Raw genomic sequence first — 17520 nt, forward strand, 5'->3', positions numbered from 1 at the left:
GCCACCCGGCGCGTCAGCGCAGCGGTATAAGGATAACGTGTATGGGGACCTAAAATGTCAGCGTTCTCTGTTGTTCTTTCTATTTCTTTTTTTGTCTCCCAACTAGGCAGATTATCTGCGTTCGTTGACGATTGTTATGTATACAGTTTAGCAACATTGAGGTAAATTTACGAACAACAAAATTTTTAGCCGTTCTTTGTCCGTTTCCGAACAGTGTTGAGCCATTTGCCTTTGCTTCGTATTGTCCCGTTGCTTCTTCCCTTCCTTGATCTCTTTCACCGTCTCCCCTTTCATTATCTGCCCCCTCCTCAGACAAAGACATCTTGTTGAAACGTTGGCTAGGCACCCTGAGGCTACCCTCTCCCTTGCTCACTGTGTTTGTGTTGTCAGGAAACTCCCCTTCCTGCACTCTCTCTGCCATGACCTCCATATTATTTTATCTTGCACTCTAAAACGACGCTTCACCGTCTGAAGGTTCTGTACATGATTTTACATAACAAACTTAAAGTTGATCCTGCTACACAGAATACCTTGAACACTTCCAGGGAAACGCGTCACGAAAATGAACTCACCATACAAGAGTATTTCTGCGCTAATAATACCTTTATGTCCTCCTTTTTTCCGCGAGCTGTGCGCGATTGGAACTCCCTTGATTACTCAGTGATTGTACAGCCAACTACTGAGGAATTTTTGGCGCTAGCTGGCAAAAGTGTGTTGTCAGGAAAGAAACTGAATTTTATTTACTTTTTCTAACATTTTTGGAGGTTTTCCATGTATTTGTACATTCCATGTTTTTATTGCATTTGTCGCGATCATTTATGAAGGGAAAAGGTGATGATTACTTATTGGTTATCTTTGTATTGCTTTTTCCAATGCCTATTCTTATTGTCCCCATAATCTTCACTGCACTTTTTGCATACTTGAAACAGTGTTTATGCCTGGTCGACTGTTTGCCTGCGGCCAGACCCCACTCCTGTAAAAATCCCTGAAACAGGGATTGGCAGTATTGATAAATAAAAATTAATAAACACTTGTAAGGAGTAGCAAACTCTCTTGACAAGTTGGCAAGACATATCTTGCTAACCTCAGATCACTCTCTTTGGATGCCAGTCTGTACCTAACTGGATCTGCAACGACTGCCAAGTCGAAGCTAGAAACAGGCACAAAGTAAAAGAGAGCGGAGGAGGCATCAAAAAAGAAAAAAAGAAACATCACACACTTCATTTTACGCCACGGCATATCATCTAGAAAACAGGAGATACAGACGCATACCAAATTAAGTATACCATAGGAAAAAAAAAAAAAAAACCTGTGTCAGTTCCACACCACATGAAAACAATATCAGGACTCAAATGGAGCTTTCCTGTGCTGTGGAGTGAGTCTTGATAGAATTATAGAGCAATATTTTTAGCACACTCCCAGGCCTACCGTTTGAGTCCGCTATATGCTTTTGTACGGCACCGTAGGTCCCAAATTATATCGGTAATAAAATTTTATAAGTTTATCCATTCAAGGAAACTGTTGTAGCAGGTCTTTCTAAATGGGTCTCAAGCAAAGACCTCATCAGAGGCCAGTTTCTCCATATACAACGATTTCACATGCCGGACCCAACACAGTGCCTACTTTGCTTTTCGATTATGGCCACCTTTCCACTCACGTCGCCGCTGCAAAAACTGTAATAATCACATATCTTTCCTCCTTTCTTCGCATGCATATCGAAACAGAGCCCATGCTATCATGAGCCTCACATAGAAAACCAGGAATAGAGAGCACGTCGAAACAGCGAGGTGAAACGCACTAATTACTTGCTCCCGTAAATAGTGCTCACTGTTACAGACAGTGCAGTGGAAGAATCGCGCTTCCTATGAGCCAGCAAGTCACTGGAGCTTATCTAGACTTATTGAAGGACCAGCACCGATTACGACCAGTCGTGTTGCGTACACGCCCGGCTGAATGACGCAGGGTGCGACAGGCGTGCCGCTTCCCTGCAGCCGCGCCACCTAGCGTTCACCGCTGCTGCAGCAAACTCTAACGAGACGCAGCACGCGAAACGGGGCGCGACCGTAACGATTTTCGCGCCTCTCGCGGATCTCGCGCCACAGTGACGACGACCAGCGCCGGCGCCGATTTCGAGCCGCAAATCGCGAACCTCCCACCCACAAAACGCCCACCCGGCCGCCGCAGCGACAGCCCGCGCGCGCCATGTTATTGCGGGGTTTTCTAGCGTGCGCGGCCCGAGCGCGCGCTCGCGCGCCGTTACACATGCCTTGCTGTCCCCGCGTACAAGCCGCGGGAAAGAAAGCGCGCGCCCGCCTGATTACCCACCGACGCGTGGCGTTGGTCAAACACAGAGCAGGCTTGCGGTTGGCTGCGTCGCAATCGCGCCGACGGAACGCGCACTGGCGGAGGGAGAGGGAGAAAGGAAAGGGGAAGGAGGAGAGGACTTCTCATGGAGAGAAGGGGGAAAGTGAGAGGAAGCTGAGGCAGGAAGTCAGAAAAGCGTAATAAGGCAGGAGGAGAGAACGGCAGAAGGGAGAGTGAGGAAACGAAGCGTCCCCGGCTTGTGCGCGCCGCCAGATAGGAAGCCGCTCTCCCAAATCTAGCGCGCTGATATGCCCAGATAGGAAAATATGGGGGATGTAGGGAATGGCAGGAGGCGAGCTGACACGAGGGAGGGAGGAAAAGAGAGAGGCGGAGACGCGGTATGATTGGCATGCCGTTGCGCACGGCATGTCAGGCGCTCGAAAGCCCCGCGCACTCGCATGTACCGGGAGACCACAGTTCGCCCGGTTAGCAACACGAGTTTGTAAGGGAGTGCCGGGCATGCACGAATGGCAGAAATTCGAGCAATTAGGCACGGACCATGCACGCATCGGAGACTATTGCAAGCGGCACGCAAGCTCATTACCAGATAGAGCGAGAGAAGAACCTAGAAAAAAATAAAGAGGCGAGGTTATTAGCGGGCCCAGATGGGTGGCCGCACGCGGGAGCTATGTTGCCGGTCGTTAGCGCACCCGGCGAGAAAGCGGCGCAGTTCACGCGTGCGTCTGTAAACCGCCTTAAAGTACGGGGCTAACGAAAGGGAATGTCGAACTGCTTCTTGCGCGGAGCATGCAGAAATAAACACGGGGTAAGACGACTCTGCTCAAAAGATGCTGACGGCTCGGTAAGTGCTGTTTATGCAGGCCGTTTGCCTCAACTGTACGAGGGCTCTAGGAAACATAGCTGTAAATACTGCCGCAATGAAAGCACGCTTTCTTGCTGACCATCATGTTGATTTTTTTTTTCAGATAGAGGAATCTGCCTGCGTAAACAGCGGACTCAGTAATTAAGGAACTCGGCCATGAACCATAGCCGCCATGTAGTCCGCGAGACACACTGCAATATATCAAAGACTCTGAATTTACCTCGATGTCATGCATGTGCCGCTACATAGATCACAGTTACTTCCAAACTATACGTTACCACAGAAATGACTTCCGCGCTTTCTACTTTGGATGTAAAACCTCCAACCAAATGCTACTTCAGCATTAGTTACGTTATTCGATTACTTAGATATCAGGGTCGTTAGGAATGAAATATCTGGAACTCTTATGAGTGCCGAAGTAGAGTATTATTTATTCTATTTTGCCAAATGCACAAGCCCTGCCTATCGCAGAAACCACTGCACAAAGCGCGATGAGGTTAACGCTGGCCGGAAAACCCAAGGAATAAGAAATAAGCAACGCCAACGAGTGCAGGAGTGTTCGCGCGCTGAATTCGTGCTTAGGGTGCCCCGCGCTAGTAAGAGTAGTGCGATTGAATAAAGCCACAAGTTGAGAACTATTTTAGGGCAGCGGCATCAACTAACTTAGCAAAGAAGAGAAAACTAAAAAAAGAAAGTAAATACAACAAGTTTTTTCAGACAATCTTGAAGAAAGGCAACGGTACATTTACCATTCTCTTTCCGCCTTGTATCTCCGTCCTTTATCTCTTAATAATAACAAAGAACGCTGGAATCTTCAATCTTCTCAACATGAACCCTAGAAAACAGGCGGCCCGATGGAATTCCAAACAAATCCTCAATAAATATGCTGAGTGGTGCAGAAAATATATGGGACTGTTTTTTGGTAAGCCGCTATCAGCTGCTAATCTATTGCACATCTAAAAAAAAAAGCTTCGCAAGACAGGAAACAGGATAAATGTTGCCAGCTTCAAATCCGTATCAATTACTAGCACTTTATGCAGGGTGTTAGAGAATATCATTTTCAAATACATTACAAGAATGCGAACATTTACTATCGCCTTACTAGCATTTTTTTTTTTTTTGGTGCTGGCTTGTCAACCTTTACTCAACTAAGAGAAGGTGCTCACGACGTTGCTCTTAGTTTTAATGATTGTTCTCAAATTGATGTGATTTTACGTGACTTTTCTGAGGCTAATGATTGCGTGTCAGCCAAAGTTAATTGCAAATTTAGAGCAGTTGTCGAGGCGGGGGAAATTTTTGCCTGGATAAGATATTTTTACAGCGAAAGCTGCTATAGCTTTGGTTTAGCCATAAAAGCCTGCATTATGGCGTGGAATCTGCAGCACCAGCCGTAAGACCTTACTGACTTAGCGTATTACTTTATTTTCACTTATTCTTCATGTTTAATTTAATATACTTTGATTCTATTCGCCACCTGCCGCGGTTGGGGGTTGTCAAAGTGGAGAGAGGGGAATCCCCTTCTACGTTTAGGGGAGACTATGGAGCGAGAAGGCGCGAAAAAGAAGAGGGTGGGAGGTGGCCAGATAAGATTTCGTTGATTCGAATTAGCACGGCCAGGCTTTTTCTTACGGCTGACTATGTAGATTCAGCGGGCAAATGAAGGGCTATATGGCTAAAGCAAAGCTATAACAGCTCTCGCTCATTAATGCTCTAAGCCGGTAAGCTTAGCTATACAAAAATGACACTTTCAACACATCACTCACAGTTTATGTTCGACTATATACCATCCGATGTCCTTTCTGTCACATCTGGTGCTCCACAAGGCTTGGTTCTCGGCAGACTGCTGTTGCTGATCTTAATGATATATTAATGATATAACCAATATTATAAGGTGCACAGTTAAACTCTTCGCGGATTATTGTGTCACATATAAGTAAAGAGGCATAACGACTTCCTCGTTCTTTCTCGTGGTGCTCCAAGTGGCAAATGTCTGTTGATCTTAATAGTTTGGTTTGTGGTTTATGGGAGTTTAACGTCCCAAAGCGACTCAGGCTATGAGGGACGCCGTAGTGAAGGGCTCCGGCAATTTCGACCACCTGGGGTTGTTTAACGTACACTGGCATCGCACAGTACACGGGCCTCTAGAATTTCGCCTCCATTGAAATTGCCACGGCCGGGATCGAACCCGCGTCTTTCGGGTCAGCAGCCGAGAGCCATAACCACTGAGCCACGGAGGCGGATATTATTAACGTTAATAAATGAGTCGAACGAAAAAAAAAAACCCTCTAACTTCACTAATATCGTTATTGACATGGTACTTTAGGGGGCTGATCAAGAGATTTAAGAAAACGTTAACAACAAACATTAATTGGGAAACGCGCAACTAACATAACAATTACTGCACTACTCAAGCTATTCTATCTACAAAGAGGAATAAAGCTCACTCCAATGAATATCAAGCTTCTGGCCTAGAAAACATTTCTGCGACCTATTTCAGAATGTGCTAAGACAATTTGCTTTCCTTATACATGAACTAACCTGGCGAAATTTGACAAGGAAAAGCATAAAGGTTCATTCAAACAGCTAGTATCGTCCTACTGACTAATGCCCTGACTTAAGATTGCCGTCTCTTAATGCGATGACAAACGCCCTCCCTTCCCCGGCACTCGCTCAAACTTTTTTTTCTGTTAGCTGCAAAGCTTCTGCCCCATAGGTCAGTACCGCAGTGTAACATACTAAAGCCCCTAGCGTAAGTCTTCGCAACAGGCACCCACTAAGCGGCGCGCCACACTAGACGCATGAGCTTCCCGCCCTATTCAGTAGATCGCGAAGCGGTACGCTCAGCCTCACTGCCGTACGTTTCTTGCGCCATCGGAAACGGCCGAAAAGGAAGGACTAAAGAAAGAGACCAAACTGTAACCAACGGCCGTTCAGGTACAGCGAACCGAGCAGCATTCTGAGCTGCAGCCTCCATTTTTCTTTCCGTCCAGCCAGTGGCGCCGCCTTGCCATGACGTGTGGCGTCATATCCGGTCGTGGCCACCGAGAATGACAGCGGGCCAAAGGGATCAAGGGGCATCTGAAGATTTATCACCGCTCGTGGCCGCACCAACGGCTTTGTGTTCTGCCGCTGCTCGACGGCGCCCTCTTGCATAGCAGTCACCGCTTATTGCCGATGGTGAGCAGATAGCTTACATCTTTTACCATTTCATCACCAGCCCTATTACGCTAACGAAAGGTCGAGAGCGCGGAAGGAGCCAACCAGCGAGCAGACGAGAAAATATGAACCAAGTATTTCTGGCTCGCAGCTTCGAGGCGCTACTGAGCCTCGTGCGCTGTGTGCGTGATGCCAACTCTGCCTGCATGGCTGAGGCGTCACACGCAGCCGCCTTCCCACGTCGAGCCTTCATCGTGCGATGACCAGTTAGAGGGACTTCAGTCGCAGGCAGTCGTCGAACGTGGCGAGCAGAGACGGCGTCGGTGAGTATCCATTTTTTATTGTCATTTGTAGCCCTGCAGCAGCGAAGGAGCCGCGGGCCAATGCACAGCAATAACTTCGTTTCGAAAGCAGAAGAGTGTGCAGTGCGCATTTCGTGTGAACCAAGGCCGGAATACCTATGGGCGAGGGCACGCAAACACTTTCAAGTAGAAGCGGGGCCCGTGGGGAGAAGTGGGAAGGGGGGAGGGGAGGGAAGGAAAGCGCCGAAGGAAATCAGTACGCAGGATGCCAGCAGAACTTTAATGACAGGAGTGACGGAGAGCTCGGTTGCAGCGAAACGTGCCCATAGCCAGCCGCTCAACAGCGGGGGAGAGGAAAAGAAAATAAAGAAGTAGAGAGAGTAGATGGGAGGTGGTGATGTCCCGATAAAACGAGTTGCATGGAGAGTCTCGGACGGCGTCCATGTCCACACCGCTTGCACATGTCTCTGGCGCGAAATGTAAATCGAAGTAAAGGTGAGCGCGCTCACATCACGCACATCACCGACGACGCAGATGTCCTCGCACACAAAGGCATCAAACATGCCTCTTTCGCAGTGTTAACCGTGTAGTCTACATTTGCACCTGCAAAGTAGCGCTCGCATGCTTTAGATATGGGCGGCGTTTAGGTTTCTCTCACTTAATAACTGGAAAACACCCTTCGACGCAAACCAGCCTAAAGTAACCGAGTTTAAGCGCATAGATGGTGACGCGGTAGTGAAAAGACTGGTAAGCGCGATGTACATTCACTCAGAAGGAGCTCAAGGAATTTTCACAGTTTTTCAAATTTTTTGCTTTTTTGTTTGTGGGCTATGGTGGGCTAAGAACCGCTATCGCTCTCGCCGCAGCTGTAGCACGGCCAACCCCGAGGCCTCACCAACCTCGTAAATGAAGTCACGGCATTCGAAACTGCTTTAACTTCAAACTGTGCTGTAACGAACTTTTAACCACGCGCGGAGACACCGTACGCCACGAATTCAAGATCCACGAGCAGATGAGCTGCAGTGGTGCTCTTCTTAGCTACTCAACCGGCGTTCGTTCGTGGTCGGCTTGCGATCAAGTACACGCGTCTGAATTGAGCCTTGAATGGTGCACAGCTGCACAGCGCTGCATGCTGAAAGTTTGTAATAGTGATCGCAGCAGGTCGTTGCCCTGAACTTGCTGCTCCCCGGGATGCGTGCCGAGAAAGGAAATTCATACACATGTGTAACTCTGTTGCTCTTTCCGGATTTTTGTTTTCCAAAATATCGGCTCCCAATCTGGCAGGACCACTCTTTCGTGTCGACGGATTTGTCCGTTAGGTATAAAAATTTTAATGAAAACAAAATATTGTCACGACACCTCGATTACTGTTATCTGAACGCACCCATATATATATATATATATATATATATATATATATATATATATATATATATATATATATATATATATATATATATATATATATATATATATATATATATATATATACACACCAGGTGTTTCAGATAAGCCGCCACTAATTTTTAAAAAGTGGCTTTTTTATGTACAAAGATGGCTTTTGCGCCATAGTAATACCAGTGTTGGCAGACATCAGAAAATAGGCGAATAATTATAATTACCGAGCTCGTAAACTAATTTCTAATGGTTACCTTTTAACTGTCACAGTTAGGCGTCTGGTTGCAATTAAAGATATGCAGCCACTCGTAAGCAATTGCCATATGTCTTAAAAATTTAGAAAAATTTATTATCCTCGGCACTGTGACCCAAAGATTCTGGCCATCTCGCGTCAAAACACGGGCGCTTTCGAAAAGCGCGCGTCTGGCGGGAACAAATGAACGCCCCCCCAGCTGCGCGTCACTGCGTGTCCAACGCATCTCGTGACGTTCTCTGTACTGCGGTGCTCGGCGCTGATCGGCACTTTACTCGCTGCTCCAGCCCACACGGGAGAGAGAAGGTCACATGGCCCGTGCGTTGAGGGGCGGGCGAGGGGGGGCGTTGCTTTGCGCTCGAAAAACACGCGCGAGCTTTTCGAAAGCGCGCATCGTTCGGTTGTAATACTTGGAAAGTTAACCAGCTTAACAGTCAACACTATTCTCCCGATTGCTAATGTCCGCTGACACTGGTATTATTACGACGCCGATGTCATCTTTGTCCCATAATTAAAGAGCCTATTTAAAAAAAATTACCGGGGGTGTTCCCTAAAATATCTGGTACGCTGGCAATTTTCACGACCTGGAGGGGGACCCTAATTGATCCAATATGGCGGCGGCACGCAGGACTGCCCCCGGAATCAGCCTATGTCGAATCGCGCTTGATTTAAAATTTCACGATAAACTGGCTCGTTTTTACCATTGGAAGCAACTTTGTGTGAATCAGACAGCCTCTATATTCTCGACCATATGGGAAACAACGAAGCAATCGCTGCCTCGCGTTGGAGCTGGCGTAAATATGGAGCGGTAGACGGTCGACGCATGCTTCGGAGAGAATTTCATATCAATCACATCGAAGACGAAGAGTTTTGTACAGTGGATGGATTACAATACCAAGAAATTAGGTAAGCAAGGCACAGCGACTGTCAATTTCCAGTGCTGCTTCGCACAAAACAAGCTAGACGAGTTTGGCAGTCCCAGTCGCTTGGATTCGAACTGAAAGTTTGGATTCGAACAGAACTGGCCAGCCGGCCAGGCCTGCGAACGCACTCTCACTCACAGAGAAAGCATGCGTTCAAGGTTGCAGCTGCATTCTCGTAATGATTGCAGTGAAACGCCAGACCTTCAGCTCTGTTCACGGAGCTCTCTTCTGGCAGGCATTGTGCTAAAACGCTTACCAGGCGGTAGAAACGCCCCAAGTTATCATGAGTACAACTTACTCTGCTCAGCATTAACAGACTAAAGCCAACTTGGTCAAACTGCGTCAGGATGAATGCTACTTTAACGTGACAGTCATGCGCACTGCCACACTAATTCAAGATCGGTCGAGAGGGTTGTGTCGTCACACGTTGAGCTGTTTCATGAAACTGATTAAAATTCTAGTTAAATTCTGACTATAAGGTCGTTGCACGACCGAAATGTCATTATGACACAAAAGGATCTAAAATATACAAATTTAGCTGAAAAGAAAATTGGGGTAATTAGTTGAGAATCTGACCCTTGAGTTGCGAGACGAACTTTACACGTAGGCCATTGAGGCACGTTCGTTCGACTTGCTTAAAGGGATAACTTTTGTGTTTTGTGCTGTATCACGCGGTCCAGTATTCGTAATGATGTACGCTAATATGAACGTGCGATTTGAAGAAGTACGAATTGAGAATTATAGTAGCCAATGACAATTAACGCTGTCGCGTAATACCTTGAAGGCGGAGCTTAAATGCCACCCTCATTTTCATGTTCTCCGTTGAGCGCTTTCCCACATGAAACGTTGGTTTTATTTTCAAGGCGCTATTTTGGATAGACGCCTGGTTTAACCCAACTTGTTTGGTGAGCATACAGCCTAGAATATCGTGTTTTACTCGAAAACGAATAGTCCCGAGTGTATATATTTACAGTACAGCTGAACAGAACGGTTTCTTCTGCTTTATCTACGACTGTTGGGTCGGCGCTAACAGGGCCGTGCCTGTGTGAGCACTGCTGAGCCCAGCGCAGCAACGAGGCCGCCTCCAGCTCAAGATTTTCTCGGAGAAATTTAGCAAGCAATCTCTAATCTGGCCCTACCAGGTGTTCCCAGCGGATGCATTTTCACACATGGAACCGTTGGCAATACCGCAGCGGATTTTGACCTTGGGCAAGAAGCCGGGCCTCGACCAGCGTAACTGGCCGTTTCAAGGGACGCAAATTTCTCAAAGCGAATGCCGCGTCGCTTCGGCCTTCCTGCCATCTCCCTTCTGTTGAGAAGCACCTCCCGTGAGGGAACGCCCCTCACCTGTGTCACCTGTGGGCCGGCTCTATACATACACACCAGAGGGGTTGCATAAGATTTAAAGTGATTCCTCATCACTGAGCACGAATTCTGGCGTTTCAAGGGGAAGATGGGGGGGGGGGGGGGGGGCGAAGCGTTAATTCTTTCCAGTGCGCCTACGCTCTCGTAACGAGCGCCATATCTTGATGCGAAATTTGAGAGACACTGTGCGATTGGGCAGCGCCGTTAGCGTTGTGTTTCTCGAAGGCTCACGCGCTGGGAGGAGCGCAGCAGCTAGGCTGCTTCGAAGGTGAGTGCATTATACGGAGTGGTAGGAAACGGTAGGAACCTTAACTATTTTACCGCTAAAAGGCGGAGGTGAAGAAACCACAGATAGACGTCACGTAAAGCTAACTACGAATTCGGTCGAATTCCAGCTAAGATAGCAAAGTTGCCGTCAGTATCAAAGCGTGTGAGGCATAACTGCTGGAGTGAACTTTGACAAAAATATCTTCTTTTCTTCGCGCAGTCTTTGTAGTCTTCAGCGGGAAAACTGCCAACAAATCTACAGAACGAAGGCACAATTTCAAGTATTTATGCCAGCCAGTGCAGCGAAACAATTGTCTTAACCACGCTTCGAGGTAGTCAAGGTGCAAGATATTTAAGTGCGGAAAACCATGGACGTCGACCAGTCGCAGTTTTTTCGGCAGACGTTCAGTCTTGGAAACTACGATAACAATATATATACACTTCCGAAGACAGGATGCAACCCGTACTGCCAGCCTAGCAAGCGCATGCAAATAAACACTCGCTGGAGAAGGCGCCTCACCCAGAAACAAAATGCGACGTGTTACTTCGGTCGAAAAGTCTGACCTCATTAACTCATACTGAATGAATAGAACCTCATTAAACCGCTTCAGCTCATTGTGCTTCTAGCAGGTAAACTGCCACCGTTCATGTGAAAAATTTTCCATGTGGAATGCGCACTGACCCTATTTTTTCCCGCAAGTCCAAAAAATTCAATATAAAAGTAAGAGCTCCCCAGTGCTGCTATTGGATGTGGCCTATCCATGTACTAGCGCAGACACCATCTTTCACTTTGAGCTCAATTATTTAGTAGGTAGCTTTTTTTTAAACGCAATATTCCAGCATTTTCACAATCTGCCCGGACAGCATGGAAGAAAAACCCCGGATGGCGCGAATCAAGGCCGGCCTAACCTGGAATAGCGAAAATATGAAAAATTGCTGGACTAGACAAACTCGCGATGTTGAGATGACAAGGCTGACGAGTGCCTAGGCAGGCGGCTCAGCGCGGCGTCAAAGAGGCGCTCGCGATTGACAACCCTTTCACGCGGCACGCAGCAAGAGCCAGCAGCCCTCTTACCAGTGCTGCCATTTTCTTTTCAGGCAGCCGTGGCTTGCGTACGCTAGGTGCTACGCAGCACGCAGTTTCCAGCATCAACCGGTTGGCCATCGCATGCACTTCTAGCGCATAATGCCCCCGAAGCATTGCAGCTAACGGGGCATTTTGCGTCCGCGTGACGCAGTTCGCGAAGTGAGCACCTCTTCGCGTCTGGTTTTCTTATTGCACTCCCCAGTTTATCTGGCCCTCCAATTGGCATATGTGATGACGGGCCGTGAAGAAGGCTACCGGGTTTGCCCCGACACGACAGTTTTTCAACGTTCGCACAAATAATCCGAGCTCATTCTAAAGACGCGCGATAGCATTGCAACATTTCTGGTTGCCTTAGAGACGAACTATCTTTTGAATCAGCGTAGTACGTTCGGAGAGAGACGCCGCGAAACTGTACCGACTCCCGGCCGCGTGACTGAATCCTGAGCTGAGTGCTTGTCATGGTCCAGCAGCGGGCGCATGTTTCCGCGCTCTGAAAAGACGCGGCTATCTGATGTATGCGCCAGCATATCTGCGCATACATCAACTGGGCGCTACCCAAAACGATGCGCGGTGTGCGCGCTCCAGTTGTGTGAGCTGCTTTTTGTATTTTGCACCCGAAGCATGGCAGGAAGCCATTCCTCTCGGGAGTTTTGTACATGAGAAGGATTAAAGATGGTCTGTCAGGCTCGAAAGTTTGCTTTCCCTTTTTTTTAGATTTACAGCGATAAATCTCTCCTAAGCCGGCACAATAAATGTGGACAGAGAAAAAAAAAGGAAAACAGCCAGCAAGGATGTCGTATGTTCAACAGGAGTTGAACATACGGCCTCCCGCCTTCCGGCGGCAACTTTCTTGCAGCCAAGCTCCACTACATATCGATGATAAGATGTGACAAAAAACGCACTCAAAACAGCCAGTGGGATTCCAACGCGAAATGTTTCGGTCTTTTTTTTTTAACTGCAAATTCACCGCAAAAAAAAAGGAAAAAAGATTTTGAAGTACTTTCTTACCTTCTTCGAAGCACGCATGCGGTCACTTTGCCGCATGATTCTTGCTGTCAGTCAGTGCTCCATAAAAGATGTTCGAAAGAATAATTCCCTCTTTTTTAGCGGGGGAAGAACTTAAGCTTTGACCTTGGAGTTACTTTTCTAGCTAATTGGGGCCGAAACGTTCCTTCCACCTGAAAAGGACGCGAAATTCCTGGCGCCTAATGTTTCCCCCCTAGTTCTTGCATGTGTGTTTTAGAAAAAAAAACCAGCCAGGCAATTAAAGGCGATGCGGGTCCGCATTGCCATAGTCAGGCTGAATTTAAAAAAAAAATGGGCGCTAGAGAGCCTGGCACCCAACTTGCGGCTCTGCGAATACGACACATTATGGTCTGCACGCTCCGTGTCTCTGCGGTGACTTCTTATGTGTTAGGTCTAAGTATTTCTAACACTTTTAGAGCGCACACCGCGGGCTGGGCAACATTTATACTCCAAAATCCTCTGATTGATGGAAGCGAAACAAATGGCTTAACAAAAAAATAATTTCCGCTACAAAACCCCGTGATCTACCAATGTCTCGATACTAAAAATTATATCCGAGTCGTGGCACCTTCTCGTTAAGAACCGCAGAGCTCCAACGTATCTTTTTAGAGGGCGCCCAGGAGGCTAAAACCATGTGATGCGAATTACAGAGCAAAAGTTTTCGCAAGGGGGAAAAATGCACAGACTTTCGAACGATGGACACTGCTGCACATCAGCCCAGTTCATGCACCACAGTCCGTGCCACGCCAGGTCACTGCTAAGCATTAGTAACTATGAGCTAAATAATAATGAGCGAGTAAAAACGACAAAGGCGTGTACTCACAGTATGTCTCGTTGACCAGCTTGAAAAGGCGCTCAGCCTTCAGCTTGCTGTTCTTCTTTCCCATTGTCGCAGCGGGGAGCGCGCTTCGAGTGGTCGCAGAAAAATGAATGCGCAGCCGAACGATTTATGCGACGACGAACGGCTTGACGTCGCAACTTAAACTGCGGCCTTGCTTACTACTACTCGGCGGTCACAGTTCGGGCTTCCGGAAACGCGGCCGCGACGGGCGAGCGCCGCTCCAGTTGCGGTCGCAGCAGGTGCAGCGGCAGAAGCGGAAGCAGTGCGAAGCAGAGCGAAAGTGCGCGGCGTCGAGGCTCTAGAAGCTACACTGGCGCGGAGTGGTCGTCGTCAGACGCTCGGATCTATTAGTGACAGACAGACGATGGAAGAGCGCGCAGGCGCGCAGCCGTTCCGCGAGACGCTGCCGCCGGCGTCGCCGAGGCCTGCAGCGCAAAGCCGAGCGTGCGCTGCCGCGGCCAGCACGAGACTCACTGACCGATCCGCGATCCTGCGCTCTCCCTTCCAGCCGGCGCTCCGGGGTTCGCCGCTCGCTCGCGCAGCTCGATGCGCTGCGGAAAGGGAGGGGCGCGGGTGAGCAAAGCAGAGCGCGACGATCCTCTCCCTCGCCCTCCTCGATTGGCTTGTGCGTCGCGAACTCGGGTTCTCGCGGGGATTTTATTTCTTCCTACTTTGGTGTTCGCCACTTGGCTCGCGCGCCGACGAAGGGCGCGCTCCGAGCGCCCCTTCCTCCGACTTCCCTTTTTCCTTCGCCCCGTTCCGAACCAAAACACAGCGCGCTGCGTGGCCAAAGTCAGAGCGGGCGCGCGCGGCGTAATTTCATGCGAGTCATGTGACGGCCGCTTCCCTGTGACGTAGGGGGTGACGTAAGAACCAAGCACTGCAAGAGCGCGCGCGCGCTCCCCGGAGCGCATGTTTGGCCAGGGTTTTGGGGATTCGGTAGGAAATGGCGACCGGACGAGGACTCCCGTCTTCAGAACGCAGCTGGGACAGTGTGAAACTGGAGATGGCACACAGTGTCAAGGCCTGTCGAAGTTTTTTTGCCAACAGCGTGTGAAAAGTAGGCCATGTCGGCAGGGAAGAAAGCGGAACAATGTTGCAGGAAGTGCGAGCGTTTGCAGTGCACACGGCTAACGCAACGCTCGCAATACTCGGGACCGGGTGCTTCTGTGCAAAAGTCGCCAAATTTCAACCTATGGGATATGGATTGAACCTAGAGAAATAATTCGACATAAGGCATGTTTTCTCGAATTTTATGCAAGATTTCCTGTTGAGGGCCCTTTTTTAAGCTTGTCTGTAGACTGGGCGTAATCCAGTTTCAATACGGGGCGTGGGATTCCTCATCAGTCGGGATATAGCTGGAAGCATGGAAGAATTCTTTAATAATAACGAGAGGGTGGTAGTTATCGTAAATAGGCTTAATCAGAGGAACAAACTGAAGCTCGTAGAGGCTTACACGCCTACCTCCAGCCATGATGACCAACTCTTCGACAGCTATGTACAATGAAGACGTGGAATTGGCAATGAGCAAAATGAAAACACAATACCCTGTACTGATGGGCGACTTGAATGTCAAGGTAGGAAAGAAAAAGGCTGGACACCAGGCAGTTGGCGAATATGGCATAGGCTCTGGGAAAAACAGGGATAGCTTTTAGTAGAGTTCGCCGCGAGAAATAACTTACGGACGATGAATACCTTTTTCCGCAAACGAGAGATGCTCTAAGAATAGCAGGGGGAAGTTATTAGTAGATTTCGCAGAGATAAATAATTTACGGATCATGAATACCTCCTTCGAGAAAACAGGAAGTGGACGCGGAAGAGCCCCCGAGATGAGACTAAAAATTCAATAGACTTCATACTGCGGGCTCACCCTTGCATCGTCCAAGATGTGGAGGTCGTCGGTAAGGTGCGCTGTAGCGACCACAAAATGGTAAGGTCTCGAATTAGACTAGACTAGAAGAGGGAACGGAAGAAACTAAATAAGCGGAAGCCCATTAAAGAGTTAGCGGTAAGAGGGAAACAGAGGAATTCAGGATATCGCTTCAGAACAGATATTCGACTTTAAAGGGAAAATGCATAGGTTTTAGAAATCGACGACCTTAAAATGACGAATGTATGAAACTTGCCGTTAAAGCATGCGAAGTCCTTTTGGGCTAGCATTTAAAATGGTTACGTAATCGTCGACTAAAATCGCGATGGCCTGCAAGCTTCTCCGCCGCGCCAAACGCCCAGCGGGGGACGCCTGATGACGTCATTGAAGGTATCAGTACATTTCCAACGCATAAACACCTGCTTTGAGAGAACAAAATAAAAACAACGCCACAGAGGGCAAAGCCCGCCGACCGTTGTTTGGCAGCATCCAGCGAGGCACAGCAGGGTGTGGTCGACGACAGCGGTAATTTGAAATCATACTTACCGTGGCGTCACACTAAACTTCTCCGCTGTCCTCTGGTGCTTTGAGAAAAAGCGCAAAATTCAATTGTTGATTACGTCACTATTTTAAATACTAATGCAAAAACACTTGGCATGCTTCACCAACAGCCTATATATATTGGAATCCTTGAATATTTATGAAATTCTCAAAAAGTGATGCAGTTGCCCTTTAGCTCAGGACGACGGCCTTAATGTTCAAGCTGGGAACGGTAATCACACAGGCATCATTACGGAGTGCGCAGCAGAGGTGGGCGGTAGGATGGTTCGACAGCATACCGGCAAGCTCTCTCAGGAGAAAAAATTCTGATTAGGAAAAGCCAAAGCATGAAAGTACCAAACTCCACAGCGAGAATAAAATTGGCAGAGCTATCAAAGTTAATAACAACAAGGTGACTGACATAAGGAAGTATAATGTGGGTAGAATTGAGCGTTCTCTAAAGAACGGAGGAAGCCTAAAGGCGGTGGAGCGGAAACTAGGCATATGCAAAAACCAGATGAATGCGTGAAGATGCAAAGAGGGCAGTGTCATTAGAAATATGGATAAGATAGTTAAAGCAGCCGAAGAGTTCCACACAAATCTATACAGTAGCCTCTGAGGACCACGTAACGGCAGATCTTTTGAGGGACGGAGAGGAGATTGTGCTAGAAAAACTAGCCACCCTGCATACTCAATCCATTATGGACTCGAGCTGAGCAGAAGCCTGGAAGAATGCTATCATCCTAATTCATATGAAATATGTCAGGGACTTGAAAAATACCAGACCAATCAGCTTACTGTTCTTTGCATATAAGATATTTACTAAGGTAATTTCTAATGCAGTTAGGACAGCCTTAGACTTTAATCAATCAACTAATTAGGCAGGCTTTCGTAAAGGATACTCGACAATATGCTTCATTCATACTAGCAAATAGGTGGAAGAGAAAAGCGCAGAATATAAGCATACCCTGCATATAGCCTTCATAGATTAATAAAAAAAAGGCCGCCACCGTCTGGAAGACGTTGAAGTAACGAGCGTTAGCTGTTTGGTTTACTAGACGAAGAAAGTGAAGAAGAACGCGCCGCTCGTTTCGAGAAACGGACTGTAATACCCTTTGAAACGGGTGGATTGCCACCATGCTAGGCTACGCGTGCACGCACGCCGCCTAGTGGAACGATCGCCGCCTAGCGCCATCTATCAGAGCAATTACAATGCACGTCTACCCATTGTCGAGTTGCATACCCTCAAGATACGTCCCAAACGGAATTCGGCTTGCGGGGCGATATGGAAACACTTCAATTATA

At 48.0% G+C, this 17520-nt stretch overlaps 1 protein-coding gene across 1 annotated transcript in view; it reads right to left on the bottom strand.

Moving 5' to 3' along the window:
* Positions 1 to 14280, bottom strand: part of LOC144115549 (frequenin-1-like) — a 250444-nt gene extending 236164 nt beyond the window's left edge. The window contains exon 1 of the mRNA XM_077649976.1: positions 13788 to 14280. Coding sequence (XP_077506102.1) covers positions 13788 to 13851 — 64 coding nt within the window. The 5' untranslated portion in view covers positions 13852 to 14280. The remainder of the gene's footprint in view (positions 1 to 13787) is intronic.
* Positions 14281 to 17520: the final 3240 nt, after the last annotated feature.

Source organism: Amblyomma americanum, chromosome 1 (genome assembly GCF_052857255.1).
Source record: "Amblyomma americanum isolate KBUSLIRL-KWMA chromosome 1, ASM5285725v1, whole genome shotgun sequence".
NCBI classification, from domain to species: domain Eukaryota; kingdom Metazoa; phylum Arthropoda; class Arachnida; order Ixodida; family Ixodidae; genus Amblyomma; species Amblyomma americanum.